Source organism: Carya illinoinensis, chromosome 4, assembly GCF_018687715.1.
Source record: "Carya illinoinensis cultivar Pawnee chromosome 4, C.illinoinensisPawnee_v1, whole genome shotgun sequence".
NCBI lineage: Eukaryota > Viridiplantae > Streptophyta > Magnoliopsida > Fagales > Juglandaceae > Carya > Carya illinoinensis.
Window position 1 is genome coordinate 37,497,785 of NC_056755.1, and position 26,058 is coordinate 37,523,842.

The 26,058-nt window shown below is 38.2% G+C and overlaps 2 protein-coding genes across 2 annotated transcripts; one reads left to right on the forward strand and one right to left on the reverse strand.

Moving 5' to 3' along the window:
* The first annotated feature begins 233 nt into the window (after nt 1-233).
* LOC122306479 (protein FAR1-RELATED SEQUENCE 5-like) lies at nt 234-947 on the forward strand. The gene has a single exon (XM_043118909.1). The coding sequence runs from the start codon at nt 234-236 to the stop codon at nt 945-947; it is 714 nt and encodes a 237-aa protein (XP_042974843.1).
* Nucleotides 948-24,373: 23,426 nt separating this feature from the next.
* Nucleotides 24,374-25,813, reverse strand: LOC122306480 (anthocyanidin 3-O-glucosyltransferase 7-like). Its single transcript, XM_043118910.1, has one exon. It carries the CDS (start codon nt 25,811-25,813, stop codon nt 24,374-24,376), a length of 1,440 nt encoding a protein of 479 aa, XP_042974844.1.
* Nucleotides 25,814-26,058: the final 245 nt, after the last annotated feature.

The following is a 26,058-nucleotide window of genomic DNA, read 5'->3' on the forward strand; positions in this document are numbered from 1 at the left end:
AATTTAACCATTGTATTCATGAGACATTCACTATTGAGGAGTTAGAGTTAGAGTGGACTGATATGTTATTGAAGTACAAGTTGGAAGAAAATAGTTGATTGCAGAATCTTTATTCCAGGAGATCAAAGTGGGTGTCCGCTTACTTGAAAAGCACATTTTGCACTAGAATGTCCACAACTCAACGAAATAAGAGTATAAACAAGTTTTTTAAAGACTATGTTCGGTCAAATATGATGGTAAGTAAATTCTTCTATCAATATGATAAAGCTTTGAATACCCGTTATCTCAGTGAGAAAGAGAAAGATGTGAAGACAAAAACATTGAAACCAATTATGAGAACTTCTTACAATATTGAAGAAGAAGCGTCCAAGATCTACACAAGAAAATCCTTTTTGATCTTCCAAGATGAGTTATTTAATAGCCAACGCTTCAAGGCACACAAAACACATGAGGAAGATGGTCGAAAAATTTCCTGGATGGGCATTGCGGGGAAAGAAAAGCCGGCATATGAAGTAACACTTGGTAGGGAGAACAACACTATTTCTTGTACATGTTGTAAGTTTGAATTTATTGGCTTCTTATGCCGGCACAGCCTACATGTTTTGGCAAAGAAAAGTGTTTTGGATAGTGTAATGCAGTCATATGTTTTGGAGAGGTGGATGATGAATGCAAAAAGTCGCATCGTGAATGGGATATGCGTCGATGAGGGGCCATTGGAGACAGTCCCATCATCATTAGTGATGAAGCATCGTTTGATGAGATGGTTTTACTTGGTTGCAGAGATGGGGTCACTATCTATCAAGAAATATGAGCATGCTTCTAGGAGAATAGATAATATTCATCAAGAGCTTCAACTGATGAATGATGACGATTGTAACACGGAGGGAAATGTAGAGCCAAATAGTCTCCAATTTCTCATTGCAAGATCTGCCACATATTGTTTCTAAAGGAAGGCCTAGATCATTACGACAAAAGAATCCAAAGGGAAATATACTAATAAAGAAGCGACGATGTAGCGTTTGTAAACAATAAAGACATGTAAGAAGCAAATGCCCATTACATAGGTATTTTTTTTAACTTGGTTTTTTTTTTTTTTTTTTTTTTTACTTGGCATGTAAGGAGGGCATTTGCTAGTTGGTTGATGCTTTTTTTTTTTTGTAGGAATATGGGGGAACCAAGTTTCACTATATTCTCTCCAAACCTAATCACGATGTCAACCACATTTGATATGTATGAATACTACGTTGATCTTATTTTTTTAACTTGGCTATTTTTTTTTTTACTTGGCATGTAAGAAGGACATTTGCTAGTTGGTTGATGTTTTTTTTTTTTTTGGTAGGAATATGGGGGAACCAAGCTCCACTATATTCTCTCCAAACTTGACCACGATGTCAACCACATTTGATATGTATGGATACTACGTTGATCTTATTTATTTAACTTGACTTTTTTTGTGTCAATTATTCTAATCTTTATTTTTTCTGGTTTGTAGGAATATGCAAGACCCAGCAATGTCATAGACTCATCGTGGAATTTTCATATGCCAGATGATCATTAGACTCATTAGACATTTTCATTGTTTTGGTTGTAAAAAAATTCTCAAACTAGATGACTATAAGCCAAGTGATATGTGAGATGGATATGGTTATGTGAGACTTATGAATGCTGCACTCTATTTGTCTGAGACTTATGGATTCTACACTCTTTTTGTATGAGACTAATGGATATGCACTCTTTTTGTATGAAACTAATGGATATGCACTCTGTTTGTGTGTATGGATATGCACTCTATTTATGCCCTTTTAATCTTATCGTTTGGGTTATAGATCTATCTCTTCCTTTGTCTAATATAAGCAACATTTTTTTTAATTTAACATAGTGGTGTAATAGAGGTAGATTTGATTTGAAAGAAAATTATGGATGCCTAGACATCGTTTGAGTTAGATGATTTCCGTATTATCTCTTATTCTGACGGATACTAGACTCTAATTGGTCAGTATCACATAATTCCCACAAACCTGAGCACATGACCCTGAGCACTTTCATGCTTTTGAAGGCATATGCGTGCAGATGATTTTATGGCCATATCTTGGAATGTTCTACATATTTAGTAATTACGAATGCATTAGTGAAACTTATCCGTAAGTGCCATCCAAGTCAGGAACTATATTGCATACATGCACATTGTAAAATGGGAGGAAAGTCTTTAAATAGATTTACATTATCATTCACTTTATTTATCATTCTTTTTCCACAAGGATGCGCAAGTGATTTTCTATCTTTGCTCTCAAGTTCTTCCATATTCAGTAGCAACCTCATGTCCATATAATGGTTGTTGGATGGCAAACAAGCAGTTGATGAGGTTGATCTTTGAAGGAGTTTCAGTATTCTGCAAAAACTCATTATTAAAAGAAACTATTAATCACATAATTTTGAATGTTCAAAAGAAAGAAAAATAAAAAAATAAAATAAAAAAGTGCAACGTGGGATAATTCATAAGATAATTCATTTATGACAACACTAGTCTTTTTCCCTGCAGAACCCTCTCTACCAAAAATCCTAAATAACACTTACTACTTCTAGGGATATCTACAATTGTATAATGCAGATACACACTTGACAATATAACCACTTCCTCTCTGCTCTCTCGGATCTGTTGGGACAAAAGCTTGTGTATTAACCACCTCCCACCACTAAACACCATTATACATTTCCACTCATAAAAAACACTTACAGAACAGAGAAGCCATGCCACCAAATTTAAATAAATACAATTCATAAAGACTGGAGACAAAAACGTATCCACAAAGCTATGCTCATATACATGTACATATGTACATAGTGAATCTATCAAATATCATTCACAGGAACAAATTAGTATGCATTTTCAACTACTATTTCCCAGCCAAAATAATGAGATTGATGGCAATTTCAAGACATATTATCAATTCAATTAGTAGAAGCACATTTAAAATGATTTTAACATAAAATCAAATTTTACGCAAACATCAAGTACACTAAAATACTTTTGCAAACTTTGTTACAATGTCATGCAAATTGCTAAGCATATGCTGTCTACCATAAATTTATGACTAAATTTCTATGACTAAATTTATGACTTAACAGGGTGACAAATATATGACTAAATTTAAGTACCAATATTCAATGCTTTCGAATTTGAAGAGATAACTAAACAATCTCCATGTGAAGTATGTTTATGTGGGTGTGTGCCATTCAAAAACTAACTACGGCAGAGAATAGAGATGGAAGCTAGACAAAAAGAAAGCATTTTTCTGGATGCTTGGTCCATTAATTCTGGATGGAGCTCATCATGAAATGTAAAAATAAACCCATTAATTCTCAGAACAAAAATGGTAGAGATGAGTCGGTATTCATGCAAAAATAAACCCATAAATCAAATCCTAAATCAATCCACAAACTGGCATGTGAAATGTATAAATTGAAAACTTACCCACTCAAAGAGAAGACTGCGAGAGGGAGGGGGTGGTTAAATCGACACCGGGAGAGGGAGGGGGTGGTGTTTGTTGGTTGGGCTTTGAAATGAAGGGGAGAGAGAACTCTTCAAAAAGTGTTGCAAATGGAATGGGAGAGGACATGCTTGAAGAACTCGTGGAAAAGAGGAAGGGAGAAAATATGGAGGAGAAAGGAAGGGGGAAGATAACTCGGGAGAGAGAGGGAGGGGAAGCAGAATGGTACGAGTGAGGAGGAAGGAAGGGGGAAAATAACTCAGGGGGAGAGAGGGAGGGGAATAAGAATGGTCCGCATGCGAGTATATATGTGTCTTTCGTGCACCTCTTTTGTGGCGAATTCGTATTGGTTGGTGTAAAAGCAAATATCTCACTCGACCGGTCTTGAGTATTTCCCAAAAGATAATAAAGTAAACAATATGCAGCATCATTTGATGGAGAATACTTTAACCAAGATTCAAATTGTACAAACCATGAAACTTGAAAGCGACGATGATGCTTTTCAGAACCAGAAAATGGATATTTTGAGCGACGCATTTGATATGGACCCATTTTTAAATAAGCTATTCTTATTTCATCATACTGATTGACTGGATAATTCCACAAGAGAGGACATAATCCCGGATCTCGTTGTAGAGGAGATATATCAATCTCTTTATAATTAAGTGTTGATGATGTAAAATGAATTCTTTTAGATTCCAAAATTAGAGAGTTAAGATCAGGATTTTCTTCAGATTTAATCCTTGGAAGTTTAGAAAAATTTTCTGAAAGATCAACTTCTTTTCTTTTGAAGAATAAGTTAATAGTTTTTAATTTAGACATCATTCGTGAACCTAAATTTAAAATCAAATTGAAACATATAAAATAAAATTAGAAACTTAGATAAACTTTATAGATATTCTAATAATAAGGTCTCAAATTAAAATCAAACAATCTAAAATTGAAAATCAAACAATTTATTAATACATATAATGCTATAAAAAAAAACAACTTAAATCAGTGCATACAACCATACACAATTAATATATGTAATATATATATATATATATATAAAATATGATTAATACCAATATAAAATATTTATAAAGAAAAAAAACATACCTGCATATAGATAAAGGAGTAAGGTGTAAGGAAATGGTGCTCCGGGAGACCGTGAGATGAGAACTGGCCGGGGCTATCAAATACGTCTGCTAATCTACTAAATAATAAAATGTTAGTTTACTATATAGAAAAAAATTATTAATCTACTAAATAAATAAAAGTATTAATCTATTAAAAGTATTAATCTATTAAATAAATAAATAAATAATATTACGAAATTGTTACTTTGTGAGACATGAGTAACTACTGCAGATGATTAGAAAAGAAAAACAAATAGATTAGAAAAAAGCATGTCGAGACAAAAGGGGTCAAGTTTCATCTTTGACTATTTGACTATCTCATGATCTCATCAATCTGGAAGCTTCAAAAATAAAAAGGCCGAACCTTTTAGGGTGGAAATGCGATAGAGTGAGTCTATGAGAGCGAGAGTGATTGAGCGAGGTTGTGAACTTGCAAGAGAGAGAGAGAGAGAGAGAGAGAGAGAGAGAGAGATGCGATCATGCGTTGATGCAAGGAGGTGAGAAAACTTTTGGTCCTAGAAATTGGAAATGGTCCGTCGATAGTCGTCGTGTTGCGCCTCATAGTCGAGCAGCAGAGTAGATAAAATTTTTTGCTTCCTTTTTTCTTCATTTTGATGTTGAAAAATGAAAAAAATAAAATGTAAAGAACGAGATGTGTTTTGATGTTCGAAAATGGAGAAAACAAAATATGAGGAATGAGATGTGAAAGTATGGTGTTATGCCATGTGCGAAGGAAATGTAGTCTGTAAAAGGCAGTTTGGCAAATTGCCGTAATCCATAACTTGGAGAATAAAATTTTTTAGAAAATGGAAAGAGGTTAGAAATACTACCAGTTATAGTTAGATTTTTTTTTTTAATTTTATTTATAATAAAAATATGTATTTTATTTTATATGAGATGTGTTTTATTTATTTCATTTTTATATTAGATTAAATTTTATGGATGGGCCAAAATAATATTTAGAGGAGCCAATACATGATAAATTAATCTTATTTTATTAAATTAAAAAAATTAACATATATATTTTTTTTTTCAAATTTCTGGGCTACCCTGCCCCAACGTGGCTCTGCCACTGGCAATGTGACCCAATTGATCACAAATTTGGCATTTTGGTGTGTAACGATGTTGTCCAATGGGTTTGTTTTTTCTATTTTCTCGTGGGCCACCATTGTTTCAGTATTGGGCCAATGAGGAGTTTTGTTGTTGAGACTCATTGTTAAGGCCAAACCCATTTTGCTTTGAGAAGCCCTTAGAGTTGTGGCCTCCAGAAGAAGAGCTAGCACTAAGTCGTCGATTGGAGTAGTTGGTAGAGGTGACCAACTGCTGAGATGTGGCTTCAAGATATCATAGATAGGCATCGTGACCTACAAGAAGGTCACGTAACTCCTCGAATGTGAGTGGGAGTTCCCATGCACAAATGGGGGCTGCGATTTCGCAGAAGTCAATTCCCAGTCCATTTAGGATGTAGAGCGTGAGATCATCTTTAGAGATAGGATGATCAATATGGAAAATTTCATTTGCAAGATATTTGACAATGTGCAAGTATTCTTGAACATCTGATTGCCCTTCTTTATCAAGGTGAGTTCCTCTTTAAGCTGCATTGCACGAGTGCAGGATTTGCTCGTATACGTGGTGTGTAATTTTTTCCATGCTTCTTGGGAGGTTTTGGCATTGGAAATGAATGGTGTTATGGTGGTGGTCGTTGAAGCCAAAATGACACTGAGAATAAGCATATATTATCTTATTTAATGGGTTCTTTGAAGGATAGAAATGGAGGGATCAGTGGGGTTGGGACAAGGTTTATTACCAGTAATATAATCAAGTAGATTATACCCAATGAGGAGGGGTTCAAACTGGGCATGCCATTGAGGAAAGGTTGAGGGTGTGAGTTTTTCATTTATCTGGGCAATGATATTGAGAGAAATAAGAGGGATCTCTGTTGGAGATGCTGGGATTGTGATCGAGTTATGGGTATTTTTAGTGTTTGGGATCAAGTTCTCATGGGAGGAAGGCTTTCTTGATATCATGATGAAGTTTGAAAGTATTGACACTTAATTTCTTATTGCACTGGTGAAGAATATTTCACACACACTATTACAATTGTTTGTATGGAAATATATACAAGTATACTGAATTTCTTCTAGGAATGAAAGCTAAAAATAAGTCTAACAGTCACAAAACTTTGACTTGTGATTTGCCTAGTTGTTACAAAAAATTTCTAGCTGCTACACCTAGATTTTTAGCCTAATATATAATCAGGCTGTATGATCTTGTGCTTGATTTGAGGAGTCCTCCCTTATACGTTCTCCTGCACCACACACACCAGTAATCAATCAAGCTAGTACAGAAAAATCTCATGCAAGAGCAAACACTAAAATCTTTGAATAAGAAATATATGGAAAGCAAAAAACTTTTTGGCACTCACTAAAATCAATGTGCCTAGTTGTTACAAAAAATTTCTAGCTGCTACACCTAGATTTTTAGCCTAATATATAATCAGGTCGTATGATCTTGTGTTTGATTTGAGGAGTCCTCCCTTATACGTTCTCCTGCACCACACACACCAGTAATCAATCAAGCTAGTACAGAAAAATCTCATGCAAGAGCAAACACTAAAATCTTTGAATAAGAAATATATGGAGAGCAAAAAACTTTTTGGCACTCACTAGGAACCAAAGAAGATCGACATGATCAATGTGCTTGAAAATATAACTATTACCTCCACGATCAAGTGCCAACCTAATAATTTCAAAATAATTAGAGTTGTAATAACAAGAACAACAACAATGATACCTCTGAAACATCGCCAAAAGCCCTCTTGCAGCGACTGGCATTGCCTAGAGATCCCATCATTTTCCATGGATGGATGGTAGACCTGGCACCTAAATTCTCACAAGTAGTAGTCCCAATCTGTTGTGAAAAACGATGACAATTGAATTGAAATAACACCGAATGAGAAAAACGATCACACACGCAATCACACACGACACAAAATGTACGTGGTTTGGCAAATTGCCTACGTCCACGGGAGCTGCAGAGGATTTTATTATTGAGGAATCACACTACAAGATGGGTCACAACACTGTTCATCCACAGTGTTTTCGTAGCTGCTCTATTACAGACAAAAGAGGCAAAAATCATATTTATAGTTCAAACGGCGGAATCCCTAAAACGCATGTTCGCTCGAGCGGCGTGTCGAGCGCGCGTCGAGCGAACTTTCCTTCCGCATCCCGCTCGAGCTCACTGTCGAGCTGACGTCGAGCGTTCGACTCTGCCTGATTTCGCTCGAGCGGCCAATGCCTCCGCTCGAGCGAACTCCTCCTGCTCGAGCTCACTGTCGAGCTGACATCGAGCGTTCGACTCTGCCTGATTTCGCTCGAGCGGCCAATGACTCCGCTCGAGCGGTGTGGACCAGACTCCACAGTACTCAACAATTCTCCCACTTGGAGACTGGTACACTCGCTGTATTGCCGTCTTCCTCAAACATGATATCCTCCACCTCTGCAACTCACTACTCCTGTCTTCATTCTAGAAGACCAACTGAAGTTGCACACAACTTCAGTTTCTCAAGCGTAACACCCTTTGTCAACATATCAGCAGGGTTCTTGCTTCCACATATCTTCTCAAGTAACAACTATCCGTCATCTAACAATGACCGTATGAAGTGATACCTGATCTGAATGTGCTTGGTCCTGGAATGGAATGCTGGATTCTTGGCAAGGAATATGGCACTCTGACTGTCACTGTAGAGAGTGCCTTTTTTATTCTTCTTACCCAATTCTTCCAAGAAGCCTTGTAGCCATACCATCTCCTTTGCAGCCTCTGACACTGCAATATACTCAGCTTCTGTTGTAGACAAAGAAACTGTTTTCTGTAAATTAGAACCCCATGACACTGCAGTACCACCAAGTGTATAAACAAAGCCCGTGGTACTCTTTCTGTTGTCAATATCTCCAGCTAAATCAGCATCAACATAGCCCTGCACCTCCAAGCTCTCTCCAGAGAAACATAGACAGGTTTCTGAGGAACCCTTTAGGTACCTTAAAATCCACTTCACTGCTTCCCAATGTTGCTTTCCTGGGTTACTCATGTATCTACTCACAACTCCCACTGCATGGGCAATATCCGGTCTTGTGCAAACCATAGCATACATAAGTGAACCAATGGCTGAGGCATAAGGAACCTTACTCATGTAATCTCGTTCCTCCTCTGACTCTGGTGACTGATTCTTGCTGAGTCTGAAGTGACTTCCCAAGGGTGTGCCAACTGGTTTGGCCTTGTCCATGTTGAACCTGCTGAGTACCTTTTTCACATACTCAGCCTGTGAGAGTCTCAACGTACCTCTGACTCTGTCTCTGACAATTCTCATGCCAAGGATTTGCTTTGCAGCTCCCAAATCCTTCATTGCAAAGTGCTCTGACATCTGCTTCTTCAGATTATTGATCTCATCAATACTAGCCCCTGCAATAAGCATGTCATCCACATACAACAGCAAAATAATGTAAGAATTGTCAAAATGCCTGACATAGCAACAGTGATCTGCCTGACATCTAATATACCCTGCACTGTGCATAAAGTTGTCAAATTTCTTGTACCACTGTCTAGGAGCTTGCTTCAGGCCATACAAGCTCTTCTTCAGTCTGCAAACTGAACCTTCATTTCCCTGTACCACAAACCCCTCAGGCTGGTGCATGTAGATGTCTTCTTCAAGGTCTCCATGAAGAAAAGCTGTCTTCACATCTAACTGCTCAAGAAATAGATCTTCAGTGGCAACCATAGCCAGTACCATCCTGATAGTTGTGATCTTTACCACAGGAGAAAAGATTTCAGAGTAGTCAATACCCTGCTTTTGCTGAAAGCCTTTTACAACAAGTCTAGCCTTATACCTCTTACTGCCATCATGCTCAGTTTTCACCCGGTACACCCACTTGTTGTGTAATGCCTTCTTCCCTGATGGAAGTTCTGTCAACTCCCATGTCTGATTCCCTAGCAAGGAATCCATCTCGTCTTTCATGGCCAGCTCCCACTTGCTAGAATTCTCATCTTGCAAGGTTTCTTCATAACTCTGCGGTTCTCCACCATCTGTCAACAGAATGTAATTCAAAGTAGGTGAGAAACGCTATGGGGGACGTATAGTCCTAACTGACCTGCGAACTGCAACTGTAGGAGTAGACGGTTCTAAAACTGCCTGCGGAATAATAGGAATGGGTGTACTGGACCCACTCTCCCCGTCACTCTCATCTCTACACTGCACTGTGACCTCTGGTAGGTCATCCAATCCTACAAACTCGGACTCCTGAGGAGCTACTGCAGGAACTGTACTCGACTTATCCTTGTACATCATTTTCTCATTGAAAATCACATTCCTGCTTCTTATGATTTTCCGACCCTGATCATCCCAGAAACGATAGCCAAATGCCTCGTCTCCATAGCCAATGAAATAGCATTTCTTTGACTTAGTCTCAAGCTTACTGCGAGCATCAGAATCAACAAGCACATAAGAAAGACAACCAAAGGTTTTAAGGTGAGAAAACTTAACCTCTTTCCCGCTCCAAACCTCCTCAGGCAATCCACAATCTAGTGGAACTGATGGCCCTCTGTTTATCAAATAAACGGCAGTGCTGACTGCATCTTCCCAGAAAGTGGGTGGTAGTCCAGCGTGCAACCTCATGCTTCTAGCACGCTCATTAATGGTCCTGTTCATACGCTCAGCAACTCCATTTTGCTGTGGTGTCCCAGGAATGGTCTTCTCCATTCTGATACCCAGAGCTGCACAGTACTCCTTGAACCCGCCATCAACATACTCACCACCATTGTCAGACCTCAAACACTTCAGTTTCAAGCCTGTCTCTGTCTCAACCATGGCTTTCCAAGTTTTGAAAACATTAAATACTTCAGATTTATGTTTCAAAAAATAAATCCATACCTTTCTACTATGGTCATCAATGAACGTAACATAGTAGCGAGAACCTCCAAGAGATGCAACTGGAGAAGGACCCCACACATCTGTGTGCACAAGATCAAGTCTTCCTGTCTTTGGCATCCTGCCACTTTTCAAGAAGCTGACCTTCTTTTGTTTCCCCATAACACAACTCTCACACATACCGAGATCAACTGTCTTCAGTTCTGGTAGCTTGCCTCTAGACAGAAGTTCCGTCATACCCTTCTGACTCATATGGCCAAGCCTACAATGCCACAAATCTGCTGTGCTCTCTGCAACAGTAGTAGCAATAGTGTCAATTACACCAGTAGTCATATAAAGTGTACCAGTTTTCTTACCCCGAGCTAGTACCAATGCCCCTTTTGTGACCTTCCAGGTGCTATCTGAGAACACCACTGAATGACCACACTCATCAAGCTGCCCAACAGAAATGAGGTTCTTCTTCAACTCAGGAATGTGCCTGACCTTTTGCAAGGTCCATTTGTTCTTGCCAGGGAGTGCAATGTCAATGTCTCCCATCCCCACTACGTTCAAAGCCTCACCATCAGCCAAATATACCTTCCCAAAATCACCTGCAACATAATTCCGCATTAGTTCCCGGTGGGAAGATGTATGGAAGGAAGCCCCTGAATCCAGTATCCAGTCATCAACTGGACTATGAACTGCAAGCAATAGTGCATCCTGTACTTCTTCAGTTACCACATTAGCACTATCATTCTCCGTCTTCTTGGGGTTTTTGCAGTTTTTTCTTTATGTGGCCAGCTTTGCCACAATTCCAGCAAGTTGCCTGCTGATCAGGCCTCGACTTGCTCTTGCCCCTGTACTTTGATTTTGATCTTCCTCTGTTTGAATTCCTGTCATGTGATCTCCCTCGAGAGTCAACATTTAGGGCTGAACTCAAACCCGAGGTCTCGCCTAAATCTTTCCTGCGCACCTCCTCAGCCAAAATCAAATCACGAATATCATCATATTTCAATTTAGTTTTACCAGCAGAATTACTAACAGCCATTCTCATGGCTTCCCAGCTATTTGGCAATGAAGCCAATAGTATCAGTGCACGTATCTCATCATCAAATTCAATTTCAACAGACGACAATTGATTTGTGATAGTATTAAAATCATTCAGATGTTGTGCAACAGACGTACTATCTGCCATTTTCAAATTGAATAACTTTTTCATTAGATGTACCTTGTTATTCGCTGACGGCTTTTCATACATACCTGACAAAGCCGCCATGAGATCCGCCGTCGTCTTCTCCTTGATGACGTTGTGTGCAACGGATCTCGACAGGGTTAATCGAATAACCCCCAGAACCTGTCGATCCAACAGGTTCCAACTAGCATCATCCATCTTTTCCGGTTGCTGCCCCAATAGTGGAAGATGAAGTTTCTTCCCATAGAGGTAGTCCTCTATCTGCATCCTCCAGTATCCAAAATCCGTGCCATCAAACTTCTCGATCCCCGATACCTTCAATTCATCTCCAGCCATCGTTTCTCCTCAGACCCGAACCTTGGCTCTTGATACCAATTGTTGTGAAAAACGATGACAATTGAATTGAAATAACACCGAATGAGAAAAATGATCACACACGCAATCACACACGACACAAGATGTACGTGGTTCGGCAAATTGCCTACGTCCACGGGAGCTGCAGAGGATTTTATTATTGAGGAATCACACTACAAGATGGGTCACAACACTGTTCATCCACAGTGTTTTCGTAGCTGCTCTATTACAGACAAAAGAGGCAAAAATCATATTTATAGTTCAAACGGCGGAATCCCTAAAACGCATGTTCGCTCGAGCGGCGTGTCGAGCGCGCGTCGAGCGAACTTCCCTTCCGCATCCCGCTCGAGCTCACTGTCGAGCTGACGTCGAGCGTTCGACTCTGCCTGATTTCGCTCGAGCGGCCAATGCCTCCGCTCGAGCGAACTCCTCCTGCTCGAGCTCACTGTCGAGCTGACATCGAGCGTTCGACTCTGCCTGATTTCGCTCGAGCGGCCAATGACTCCGCTCGAGCGATGTGGACCAGACTCTACAGTACTCAACACCAATCAACCAAAGTCGGTCCCCAGTCCCCCCTTTGAACTGCCCCAAGAGACTTCCCATCTCCACCACTGCCGCATGCCCCACCTCTTAAATGCATTTAATAGAAATGCATTTGAAAATCAAATGACTATTGAGATTTTATTTGAAGCCAGTATTCGGCGCCAAGGTGAAAAGTAGCTAATGAAAATTAACTCTAGTTGCCGCCAACTTTTAAAACTAAAATATGCTTCATTTATTCTTTGTTTTTAATATATATTTCAAATATTTATCTGTAAAATATGAAAAACCTATAATATTATTATAATATTTTATTTTAATAAAAAAGAGAAATACTCTCACAAATGGATTATATAAAAGTAATTTTACAAAATTAATTTGACTTAATTGTGATTTGTTAGATTGTAAAGTATATATGATGAATTACATAAAACCACGTTAGTTCTAAAATTATTTTGTATAATCTCTTTGTGTCTAATGGACCACAAAATGTATATTTGATCAACAACAATAAAAAATGCTTATGATAAAAACTTTGCAAAACATAAAATAGAATGATGAGTTTAATTTATTTAATTTCTTTTTAACTTTTTATTGGGTCTTGGTGGGAAAAAAATAAACCAGTAAACTTGTAAACTAGACTGAACCGGTAGATTCAGTTCGATTCAAAATCGGTTTGACCCAGTATTGGTTTTATTTTTCTCAAAATTGATCCCATTCCGCTTTTCCATTTTCTAACATCGGACGGGTGCATATATATTTTTTAATTTTTCATATCATATAAAATATTTTTATATGATTTTTTATATTATGTATCATTTTGATATATAATTTATATAATTATATATAAAATAATTTTATATTATATACTAAATTGTAATTAATATAACATAAATTTTAAAATCCTAGTATTCATGAATAATAATAATCTAATAACACAAAATTAATATAATATTTAATATAACATAAAATTAATCATTTAAATCTTACAAGTAATTCTATATACAACCGTAAAGTGTATAAATGACGTGTAATCGTTTTGAAAAAGAGTATGGTCTACTATTAAAAAAATTAATTTTTTTCATATGGGTCCCATATTTTATTCATTTTTTTAAAGTGATTATACGACAGTTGCACAATTTACGGTTGTAAATATTTTTTCTCGAATCTAATATAGCATTTGATATATATTCTTAATCTTAAATTTGAACATTTGATCATATATTATTAATATAAACTATATATATTAAGGATAAATACATTTTATAGCATAATGAATTATAATATATATCATTTTTGATAAACACATTTCTATACATTTGATCATGTACACTAATATAAAAAGTGTGACCATCATATTATTACTAACGTATATCCCTAAGCGTATTATCACTAACATATATAATCAAATATATAAATAAGTTAGACACTAACATATTATCACTAGCATATCATTGCTAAGATACATAATCAAATACTATATCACTATTTGATATTATTATATGTATATACACACTAATACTAATATTAATACTATTAGTAATCCACTAAATATAAATAATTCTATAAATCACTGTAGTTTTAGTAGTTATCATAATACTATATCACTATATAATCCCATATATATCTTTCTTTCTTTTATTTAAAGAGTTGGGGTCACATGTCAAAGTGCCCCTCCTCGCATTATTAAAACCTCATTTATGGTGGAGGAAAACCGTGGTTACAAGTCCATAAACAAAAAAAAAAAAAAAAAAAACCTCATTATTCTCAAAAAAGAGACCAAAACAATAACCAATGCACCCAAAACCCAGAATGAAACTCATATCCTAAAACTTGGCAAACCCAGAGCATCCAACCGAATTAAACCACAAGCACGACGAGGCAACTCACAAGAGGTCCAATAGATACAATCGGACCCCTACTCCCCCTGTCTAGCTAAAAAATCAGCAACTCTATTACCTTCCCGAAATTGGTGTAAAACCAAGTATTCAGTACCAGTCAAAACCTGTACAACCTCCTCCCAATAATCCCACAGGTACCACACCGTGCACATCTTCTCTCTAAGCCACTTAACCACCAACATAGAATCACTTTCAATAACCAAGTTGACTAAGCCCAACTCTTTGCAAAGAGTTAGACCACCAATGAGCGCCTTTAGCTCCGCTTCATTATTGGTACCAATCCCATATTTAGAAGAAAAGGTCGCCAAAAATCTGCCCCCCTCATCCCTAATAACCCCACCTCCCCCACAACTACCTAGGTTACCCCTACAGGAACCATCTACATTTAATTTCACCCATCCATCACTTGGCATACTCCACGCTACAAGTTTCAGTATCCTCGGGACCACCTCTCTTACTGGTATGTCCAGTTCAGATAAAAGCTTACGGTCAAAGCTGGATAGAGCCTTGACTTTCAGCAACTTGGACAAGAAGACCACCAGCCAATATTTGATCGAAAACCATATCACCTCCATTGAATCATACCTCCCCTGCATCTGAGCATCACACCTCCATTTCCAGAGTCTCCAAGAAATCAACGTAGGCATGATCCCTATCAAAACACCACGCTGCATCTTCTTCTTTGCACAAGTAAACCACATTTTACATCTCTCCCACCAATCATCAAAAGCCATGCAAGGAACGCTGAGAAGATCTGTTGCACGACACCATATAGCAGACGCCACCATCCCCTTGCACAAGACATGATCCCTATCCTCCACCCCTCCACTGGGACAACAGACACATTTTGAAGCCAGAGAGATACCGACCGACTGCACCCTCTTCTCACCAGGCAAGCAATTAAATCTAGCCTTCCACATACACACTGACATTTTTTTTTTTGGAATAAGGCTGCACCAAATCTAGTCCAGGCCTTCTAACTTTGGCTGCGTAACCCGTATGACCTCCCATGCCGTTTTGGTCGTGAACTGTCCATCCACACCAGGACACCAAATTTGAGTATCACACCCCTCTCTTCTCCCAGGAACTTCTCGTATAATGTCATCACCCACATCAGATGCTATTAAAGAATCCAAAAACTCCCGATCCCATCTCCCCTCCACCCAACAGTCTTTTACCTCCAACCTTGGTTGATTGACAATGGATACCTCTGTCGCAAGCACCCCTCTTGACAACCAAAGGTCAAACAAAAAAGAAACAGCTCCCTTCTGAACTTTAACAACCATATGTTCCTTCACCATCGGCATTACACTGCAAATAGACTTCCAAAACATGGAGTCTGAGTTCCTGCTAGTTGTTTCGAAAAAATGCCCTTCCTTTAAATACTTTGCTTTAAAAAAACTAGTCCACAAATTATCAAGTGATAACAAACGCCAAGCAAATTTCATATGCAAAGCCTTTTGCACCTCCACAAAATCACGAACACCAAGCCCCCCTTTCATCGTCGGTGTGCATAATTCGGTCCACGACTTCAATTTCCTCCTATTTCTTCCATTCTCTTCTCCCGAAAAAAAGGAATTAGATAGAATTGAGTTTATTTTCGCCAAGATTAGCTTCGGCATCTGAATTACAGCAAGTAAATGAATAGATAAACTCACTATATTATCATTAGCGATAATTTTTGGTTGGTTGGTTGGCTTGAAAGGTTCTCTTCTCTCATGCATTCTGATTGAGAACAGTATGTAATTGTAAAAATGTAGAAAACTAATCAAATATAAGCAAAGCAAATTCTAATCTAGTTCATAAAAATGAGTTATTAACAAATAAGAACTAAACAATCAATGAATCAAAGTAAAAATAATTAATCTAATAAACTAATCTAAATAAAAGAATTAAAAATAAATTTTCAAGGTGCAAATTAGTCTAACAATGAATAAATTATTAATGGAGAATGAACTAAGATTTTGAAATTCACCTCATCAATTCATGGTAATATATTTATGATAATTTATTCTTGCAAAACATCTATATGATAATCTAGAAACCAATTTTTTCATCCTCAACCTTAATTGAAAATTTAGTTAGACATGTTCGTGAAAATAAGCTCTAAATTTTGAACGTAAATAAACATAAATTTTTTTGCTAAAACATGTTCATGAAGATAAACATTAAAATGTGAACATAAATAATTTAAAAGAAACTAAAGAAAAATAAAAATTATACTACTCACGTACAGGACGTAAATATATGCTAAAACTGGAGGTAGCTAGATTTATTCTCTTTGTTAAAATTTCCACTCCTAAGCCGCAGAGAACTTTTTTTAATTGTCGAATATATATGGAGTCGCCAGCTACTAAGCCTCATAGACGGAGTTATACCCATAAGGTGATTTTTTAAGATATTTTAAACCTTTTATATTTTTGGGGTTGTGATTTCTGAATGTCTTTCTGCTGGATTTATTTTTCTGAGTTATATGAATAATATGCATGAACATTTGCACGTCTATTTGCGTTATGAGCACACCCTGTTTGATTAAATGTCTCAGTTTTGCGCATCGTAATTTTTGGGCTGGCCTTTGTGATGGTTTGTGCCAATTCGTGTTTGAGAGGGCCGGGTTTGGCATTTTCGTTCAAGAATACCACTCAATTGGGCCAATTCTTTGAAGCAGTTTATTGATTTATTCATTGCGATTAGTGGTTTGAATTTGTTGTATACCGTATAGAGTTACTGATGGATTTCGATCATATCAATTCCCGTGTAGTACTATTCTCTTCTTGCTTGCTATAAAACCTGTGCGATCATCTGGGTTAGGTATTTATTTTTATCAAGGTTTTGGTCGGTTGATATTGGAGGAATAGGTTGTATTGCTCTGGTAAAGGTGCCAAGGGGGCCTAATATTTTTATGAGATAATCTGCACATGAAAATAAGAAACCTGAGATTAATTCTTGCATTACTATTTTTTTATATCTATGGTATTGAAAATTTTGATCTTGCTATCATGCTAATTTAAGGCATTCATTTGCCTCTCTTGTGGAGATTAAGGTTTGCAATTTCAATACCATCATATATATTGTTTGATTAATTTTTTGCTGCTTACAGTTTAGAAAATATTCGGTGTTTGGAGCTGATATGAACAGGCATGTCACCTATATAAAAAATAATAATGGCACACCGCTATTTGTGGAGACTTAAGTCATGCATGCGGGATAAAGAGAAGTGTTATATGCATAAAGAAAGTATACAAAATAAATCTGTAAACTGACGTGGTTCCATGTGATCTGTTAGATCTACTTTATGATAAAAATAACTTTAAAATCTGCTGTACTGCATTAATCTACATCAGTTTGTGAGTTTACTCTTATATAATCTCTTTTGTAACTAAAGTATTTCTCCAATATAAATTTTAAATTAAACCAACCTATATAATATCCAAACTTAGATCTCTAAAATTATATTTTTAAAATTCAAATTACTATTTCTAATTTAAGTAAGCATGATGATCTCATGAATTTATTATTAGAGCACTTAGGGACGTAGCACGAGAAGCCACCGAATCAGGAAAAATTTTTTATTTTTTTATTCTTAAATGTTTTTTAAAAAAATAAAAAATTCATAACATCACTAAAGGACATTTCTTTAATCACTAAGTTAAAAAAACATACATTTAGGACACAAATTTGGAACCCAAATTCGGGTCACAAAGAATTCTCTAATTATTATTATAAAAAAATCTAATTGCAAGTACAACTATATACTAATATATATATTTATTTAATGTGATTAGTCAAAAAGTAGATTTTATTGAAAATAATACTGATTTAAATTTTGAATATGAAAGAATCAGTATTGGTACGCAGATTAATACGCGATTTTACTTATATGTAACCTATCAGTTACTTCACAATGGGAGACCCAAGCTATAGTGGGCTTAGGTGGGATAATAAGAGTTAATAGTGGGCCCAGCCCATGGGTTAATTGTCTGTTGGTGGCCATTTATTTTATGTTGCAAAACTCTATTATTATTATTATTATTATTATTGTCGCTCACACTGCACACTTTATACATATTAAGGCTACTACTCTGGAAGCAGAGAGTGGCCTGGCACCAAAAGGAGGCAATGCATCGGATCTGTTATAACAGAAATACACATGTGAACAAATGGAATAATGTGGAAACGTTTGGAAGCATGTTTGTGTAACAACCTTGCTGAGTTGTACAGTGAGGATTTGATCTGAGATTTGTATGTTGTAGTGACTTGTATTATAAATACCCAAAGCAACAGAGCATAAATGTATTGAGAAAATTTACAATAGAAATGAAAGATAGTGAGTGGGAAATTCTGTCAAGCACCTAAAGTGCTTTTACTTTTCTCTTTATGGTATCACAAGCCAAATAGGATTCACGTCCTTTCGTCCCCCCCCCCCCCCCCCCCCCCCCCCCCCCCCCCCCCTCCCCTTTTTTCCTTTCTTCTTCTTATTTGTTTCTTCATTTTTACAAGCTCTTTCCTCTATCACCAACCTTGCCACCCATCATGTTAATGTTAAACTCAATATAGATAACTACCTCTTTTGGAAAGCCTAGATTCTCCAATTTCTTAAGGTCCATAATTTGTTTGGCTATACAAATGGTTCAATCCCCATGCCCCTAGCCACAGTTGATGGTAATGAAAACCTAGATCATAGACAATGGGTTCTTCAAGACCAACTCATCTTTTCCACCATCAATTCTTCCCTCACTGATACCGTTCTTGCTCAGGTACTCGAATGTACACTTCCAAAGCAACCTGGTCGACTCTTCTCACACTCTTTTCTACTCAATCATCTGCACGCATTATGCAGACAAAGTTCCAGTTGGCTACGCTAAAGAAAGGCTCGGAGTCCATTTCCGAGTACTTTAATAAAGCACAGTCACTCTCTCTCACTCTGAGTTTACCATTTATCTTTTAGCTAGTTTAGGATCTGACTACAAATCCATTGTCACCACTCTTACTACTCGACCTAAATCACTTTCTTCATCTCAAGTTTTCAGCTACTTGCTAAACCATGAATCTCAGCTTGCTCACCAAACCCATTCCCTTCTCTCTGCTAGTCCAATTATTTCCAATTCCACCACTACCCAGCCAATGCCAACTTCTACCTCACCAAATCGGGGTCGTGGTCGTGGTCGTGGTTTTAGACTTGGTCGAGGCAGGGGTTGTTTTCCCCTCTTCTCAGCCTAACCTCCTCTCTAATTCATTCTCTAAGCACCCGATTTGTCAACTCTTTCAAAAGCCTGGTCATACAGTCCTCTCTTGTTATCATTGGTTCAATCAAGCCTATCAATCGGCTCCCCCTCCTTCACTCACAGCCAACTACACTGCTCTCCCATCCTCCTCTGCTTCTTCTATTAGTAACTAGTTTTCTGATACGGCTGCAACAAATCACTTTATGGCTGATTTCTCCAATCTAAACTTCTGCTCCTTACTATGGCCCTAACCAAGTCAGTATCGGTGATGGTTCTTCTCTACCCATCCAGAACTCTGGCACGACTCAGCTCCTTACACCTTCTCGAAAATTTTTTCTTCACTATCTTTTACATGTTCCTTTGATCACTTGCAATCTATTATCTATCCGTCAATTTTGTATAGATAATTCTGTATTTTTTGAGCTTCACTCTTCTCTCTCTCTTTTTTTTTTTTTTTGTGTGAAGGATCTGCATACCAGGGAGGAGCTTATCCAAGGAATTGTTAAAGATGGCCTTTATGTTCTTCACTCTGATGCTAAGACCAACTTGACATCTAACCAGTTCTCAACTTCAAATAAATCTACCCTACCCAGGCTTTTATTGGTGAAAGAATGACATCTGAGCTTTGGCACTCTCGCTTAGGCCACCCTTATGCTTGGATCACGTCACTTATCATCAGAACCTTTAATCTTCCTGTCTTTACTACTTCGGCGTCTTTTTCCTGTTCAGCATGTTTACAAGCAAAGGCCCATGTTATTCCTCATCCTTCTTCACCATCCTGATCATAGCATCCTTTACAGTTCTTATTTTTTGATGTTTGGGGACCTGCACCTGTGCTGTTTTCCAAGAGCTTTTACTTTTATCTATCAATTGTAGATGACTTTACCAAATATATTTGGTTTTTCCTTTACATACCAAGTCTGATGTTGTTCCAATTTTTTTGGCCTTTCTTCGTTATGTTAGCAATACGTTTTTCTCAAATGTAGTTGTTATCCAATCGGATTGGGAAGGAGAATTTCGTCCTTTAAATTCATTGCTTAAGACTTTTGGAATCACACACAGAATTTCTTGTCCATATTTTCATCCTCAAAATGACAGTGTTGAAAGACGACACCATCATATTGTGGAAATGGGCCTCTCACTTCTTGCCCATTCCTTCATGCCAACTACGTATTGGGTCGAGGCCTTTCAAACAACCACTCTCTTAATTAATTGCATGCCTACACCAATTCTGAAAAATATTTCACCATTTCAAGCTTTATTTCATCACTCTCCTGATTATTCATTTTTTCATTTTTGGCTTCGAGTGTTGGCCCAATCTAAGGCCCTTTAATTGTCATAAGATTGATCTTTGCTCTCAACACTGTGTCTTTGTGGGCTATAGCCCTGATCATAAGGGTTATAACTGCCTTCACATACTATCGGGCAGGGTCTACTTATCTCAAGATGTTCGTTTTAATGAACCAGAATTTCTGTTTGCCTCCACGTCGACACAGTCCCTTTAACCAACATGCTGAGTCCATCCTATACACATCCAGTTCATTCTCCTTTCTTTAATTCATCTTCCTCTGGCCCACTATCTCAGTCTAGTACACTTTTACGTCAACCATCTTCTGCCCAACCCATTTCCTCACCTATGCAGCCTTTGCCTTCTGCCCAGCCCAGTTCTCCTACGTCCTTTAACATTCAACCCTCACACTCACCTCAGTCCTTCTCACACATGTGGCCTGCTCTCTCTACTCAGCCCAATATTCTTTCTTCTTCTTCCCCATCGTCTATATCCTTGCCGACAGAGATCCTGAATCCTACCAATCCCACCTCTTCCCCTCCTTCTTCAACGTGCCCTCTCAATCAACCCACTTCTACACATCCGATGTTCCCACTCCAAAAATTAGGTTCATAAGCAACTTCTTCGGTCTGATGGCACCATCCCATGGCCTTCGGCCAAACCCTCCACTTCTCTCACCATTTCCAACCTTTCACCAAACTAGAAGAGCCTTCTACCTACTCAGAAGCTGCTAAATACACAGAAAGGAGAGTAGCCATGGCCAATGAATTTCAAGCTTTACTCCATAACCGAACCTAGGATCTCGTCCCTCCTTCTTCCAACTTGAACATCCTTGGTTCCAAGTGGGTTCTCAAGACTAAACGGTGTGCTGATGGTACTCTTGAGAGTCGCAAGGGTAGTCTTGTGGCCAAAGGGTTTCATCAGCAAGCTGTTCTTGACTACTCAGAAACATTCAGCTTGGTGGTAAAGCCTATGGCCATTCGGCTTCTCCTATCCATAGCAGTCACATAGAATTGGCCTCTACATCAGCTTGATATACAAAACACCTTCTTGCACGGTGACTTGGAGGAGGATGTCTTCATGCATCAACCTGTCGGGTTTGTTAATCCTAACTTTCCTAATCATATATGTAAATTACGCAAGTCTATTCATGGTCTGAAACTCGCCCCACGGGCTTGGTTCTCAAAATTAACTTCTAAGTTGCTTACGTTGGGTTTTCATGGATCTATTTCTGATCCATCATTGTTCATACTCTCTACTGGTTCTGATTCAATTTATGTTCTCATTTATGTCGATGATATTATTATTATATCTTCTAAATCATTACTGATCACAGAATTTATTTCCTCTCTTCGATCTGACTTTCCTGTTAAAGATCTAGGTTTTTTGCATTATTTCTTAGGAATTAAAGTTAGACGTGATTCTACTGGTTTATTTTTGTCATAGTCTCGTTACATCTTTGACTTGTTAGTCTGAACAAAAATGCATCAGTCAAAACCTGTCTCAACTTCCTTGTCTGCCTCAATCAAGCTCTCTGCACTTGAGGGTTCCTTTTTTGAGGATCCTCAATTCTATAGAAGCATTGTTGATAGCATTCAGTATTTTGCCTTCACTAGGCTTGATTTATCTTTTGCAGTCAATAAAGTCTTTCAATTTATGCATTGTCCTCGCCTTCCTCACTGGCAGGCTGTCAAGTGTATATTACGCTATCTTCGTTTCACTACACACTTTGGCCTCTACTTCTCTTCCTCTTCTTCTTTCAAACTCACTGCCTTTTCTAATGCAGCTTGGGTAGGTTGTCCAGATGACTGGAAATCTACCGGTAGTTTTTGTGTTTATTTTGGATCTCATTTAATTTCATGGGACTAAACATGAAGCAGTCAACTATTGCAAGGTCCTCCACGGAGGCTGAATATAAAACTATAGCTAACTCTACCTGTGAAATTTTTTGGATTCAATCTTTATTGAAAGAGTTGTCAAATTTTCTTAAAAAACCACCAACCTTGTGGTGTGATAGTCTTGGTGCCACTTATTTATCGGTCAACCCAGTTTTACATTCTAGAACTAAACATGTTCAACTTGATTTCCATTTTGTGAGAGATCGTGTGGTGGCCAAAACTCTTCAAGTTTCCTTCATCTATAGCAAATATCAAATTGTTGACATTCTCACCAAGCCACTCTCTACATATCATTTCAATCTTTTACACTAAAGTCTCAAGGTTACTCTGCTGCCGCTTGAATCGAGGGGGGCTATTAAGGCTACGACTTTGGAAGTAGTGAGTGGCTCGGCACCAAAAGTAGGGGTAGCAATATGTTACACGACCTGTTGACCCAACACGAACACGACACCATAATATCCTAATAGCGGGTTAGGGTTTAGTCTTAACGGGTTCAGGTCAAAACGGGTTGACCCGTTAAGACGCGATTGCTTAACGTGTTGATAATTGGTCAACCCGTTATGACACGTTAAGAAAGTCAAAATTATAATTATACCCTTATACCTAAAAGTAAAATTGTTAGAATTTCAATATTGACATTTTTATTGTTTGGATTGTAATTTTGGACTTGTATTAGCTTTATAATTTTTATAAATATTGTGATTTTTAAATTTATATAAAATTATGTTAAATTTAATTAGGTCAAACTGGTTAATTTTGGACATTTTTAACCTATTTAAATAAATTGTTTGAAACGGATCGTATTGTATCGTGTTAACCTATTTCATAATATTTATTAATGGGTTGACACGATACGATCCGTTAAATATAACGGATCGTGTTAGGGTTTGAGATTTTGATAAGATAAACTTAACAGGTCGGGTTATGGTTGAGTTATATAATATAATATACATGCTTTAACACGATACGAATACTACCTGTTAACACAATTTGACACCCTTAACCAAAAAGTGGCAATGCACCGGATCTGTTATAAGTTCATAACAGAAATACACACGTGATCAAATGAAATAACGTGGAAACGTCTGGAAGCATATTTGTGTAACAACCTTGCTGAGTTGTACAGTGAGGATTTGATCTGAGATTTGCATTTTGTAGTGACTTGTATTATAAATACCCACAGCAACATGGTACAAATGTATTGAGAAAATTTACAATAGAAATGAAAGACAGTGGGTGGGAAATTCTGTCAAGCACCTAAAGTGCTTTTACTTTTCTCTTTAATACATGGCTGCGAACCCACTCCATCATAGCATTATCTCCGAAAAGACAGGATCAGCAAAACTACACAGGCGATAAAATGAATGCCCCAAACTACGTACAGGGATTAAAAGAAAAGAAAATAAAATGAAAATGACAAATTATTTGGAGATGGTGATCTTTCTTTCTGCAGGTACTGATAATTTATTGAGAGATTAGCTCAAGCAAAGTTTTGAAATCTTTGGAAGCAATCCCATCAGGTCCGGCAGCTTTCACTACAAGCTCTTTAAGACCTCTGATCTTCTCCCTCATACTCCTTCCATGTTGATCATGTCCCAGAACGAGCTCCAAGCTCTTGACCATTCCCTTCTCTGTAAACACCCCTCCCTCAACCCTAACCCCTATCCCCCACACGTCCTCTACCATCCGTCCGTTCATCTTATTGTCGCCTAAGATCGGCCGGCAGATCATCGGAACCTCTCCGACAATGCTCTCAAACACAGAGTTGTATCCACAGTGTGTAACGTACATGCCTACTGCTTTATGTGACAAGACATGAGCCTGGGGTGCCCAGGGAACTATTTTTCCTTGCTTCCTTGTCCTCTCGAGGAAACCATTCGGCAGAAATGCTTTGAAGTTTTCCCTAAGAGACCAAAGAAAAGGAACGCAACTCGCTTCCAGCGCCTCTGCTAAAGCTGCAAACTCGTGGGGTGGCACCGCCGCCACTGTTCCAAAGCTTATATATGCTACCGATGTTGGCTTTTGCTCGTCCAACCATGGGAGGCAGCCTGTGGCGTCTGAATGAGATGGTGGTAGGGGTGGAGTTGGGACTATTAATGTGAGAAAACCCACGTACAGAATGTCTTGGAACTTGGACTTGAGATCATCGGTGAGTATGGTTGAGTTTAGTTCTTGGAAAGAGTTCATGACAACAGCATTGGCTCGTGGCAGGACCTCCCTAATTCTGTGCAGTGTGCGTGCTAAAATTGATGAAGAATTTGAGTGATTACCTTGAAGTATTTCTTGGGGTAAGTCCCCGAAGCGCATTACGGAGAGTCCTGGAATGGCATCCAGGGTTTTGTCAATAGGGTTTAGATCTCCCCCTGCACCGCCATTACCATGAGCTTCACCGCCACCGCAAGCTTTAGCATAAGTCTCGTGGATGAGAGCACTGTAAATGTGGGCAGAGAGGTCGTAGGGTGCGGGAACGTATAAAGAGACCCACTTTACATGCATGTCCGCAGCCATATCGCAGCCAAAGACCAAGAAAGCATCGTTCAAGATGCAGGTGATCTTTTTCTGCCCCGTCTCTGCCACTGCCATTTCCATGCCTTTTCGGAAGCTCTCAGGTGCAGCCTCAAGGAACAGATCCACTTCCTCGAGGGGATTCCCGGGAGTGAGGACATGTCCCTCCGGCACGCCATCCGAAACATCGTAGGATTTAAGGTTGTGTGAGAGGTGAGCTCCTGAGGTGGCAGAGAGCTTTTGGTTGGATTTGGCAGTGTTGAGGAAGGAGAAACTCACGTCAGGGGCGGCCGATGCTAATCTGGAAGTTAGGTTGAGTAAAGGCCAGGGATGGCAGCCAAATGGAAATGCCAAAACTGCAACATGTTGATTTTTTCCTGATGAGCTTTGATCACTCATTTTTTATTTTTTTGGCTGGAATAGATTTGCTGCTAGACAAATCGGACCATCGGTATGTAAAAACTGAGAGAGATTTATAAGATATATTAATAACATCACATGACATTCCAAACTCTTCGTGACTGTTGACAACAAATATTAATTATTGAGTACTACTGAATGGTAGCTTTAAACCTAAGTCTGACTGGTGGCCAGTTAGATAATATTAATTACTACTTGGAGGGCATCGTTTTTCGTAATGGACG

Excerpts from the sequence above, each read along its gene's own strand:
- LOC122306479 (XM_043118909.1), top strand. The coding sequence starts at position 234 with ATGGTAAGTAAATTCTTCTATCAATATGATAAAGCTTTGAATACCCGT.
- LOC122306480 (XM_043118910.1), bottom strand. The coding sequence starts at position 25,813 with ATGAGTGATCAAAGCTCATCAGGAAAAAATCAACATGTTGCAGTTTTG.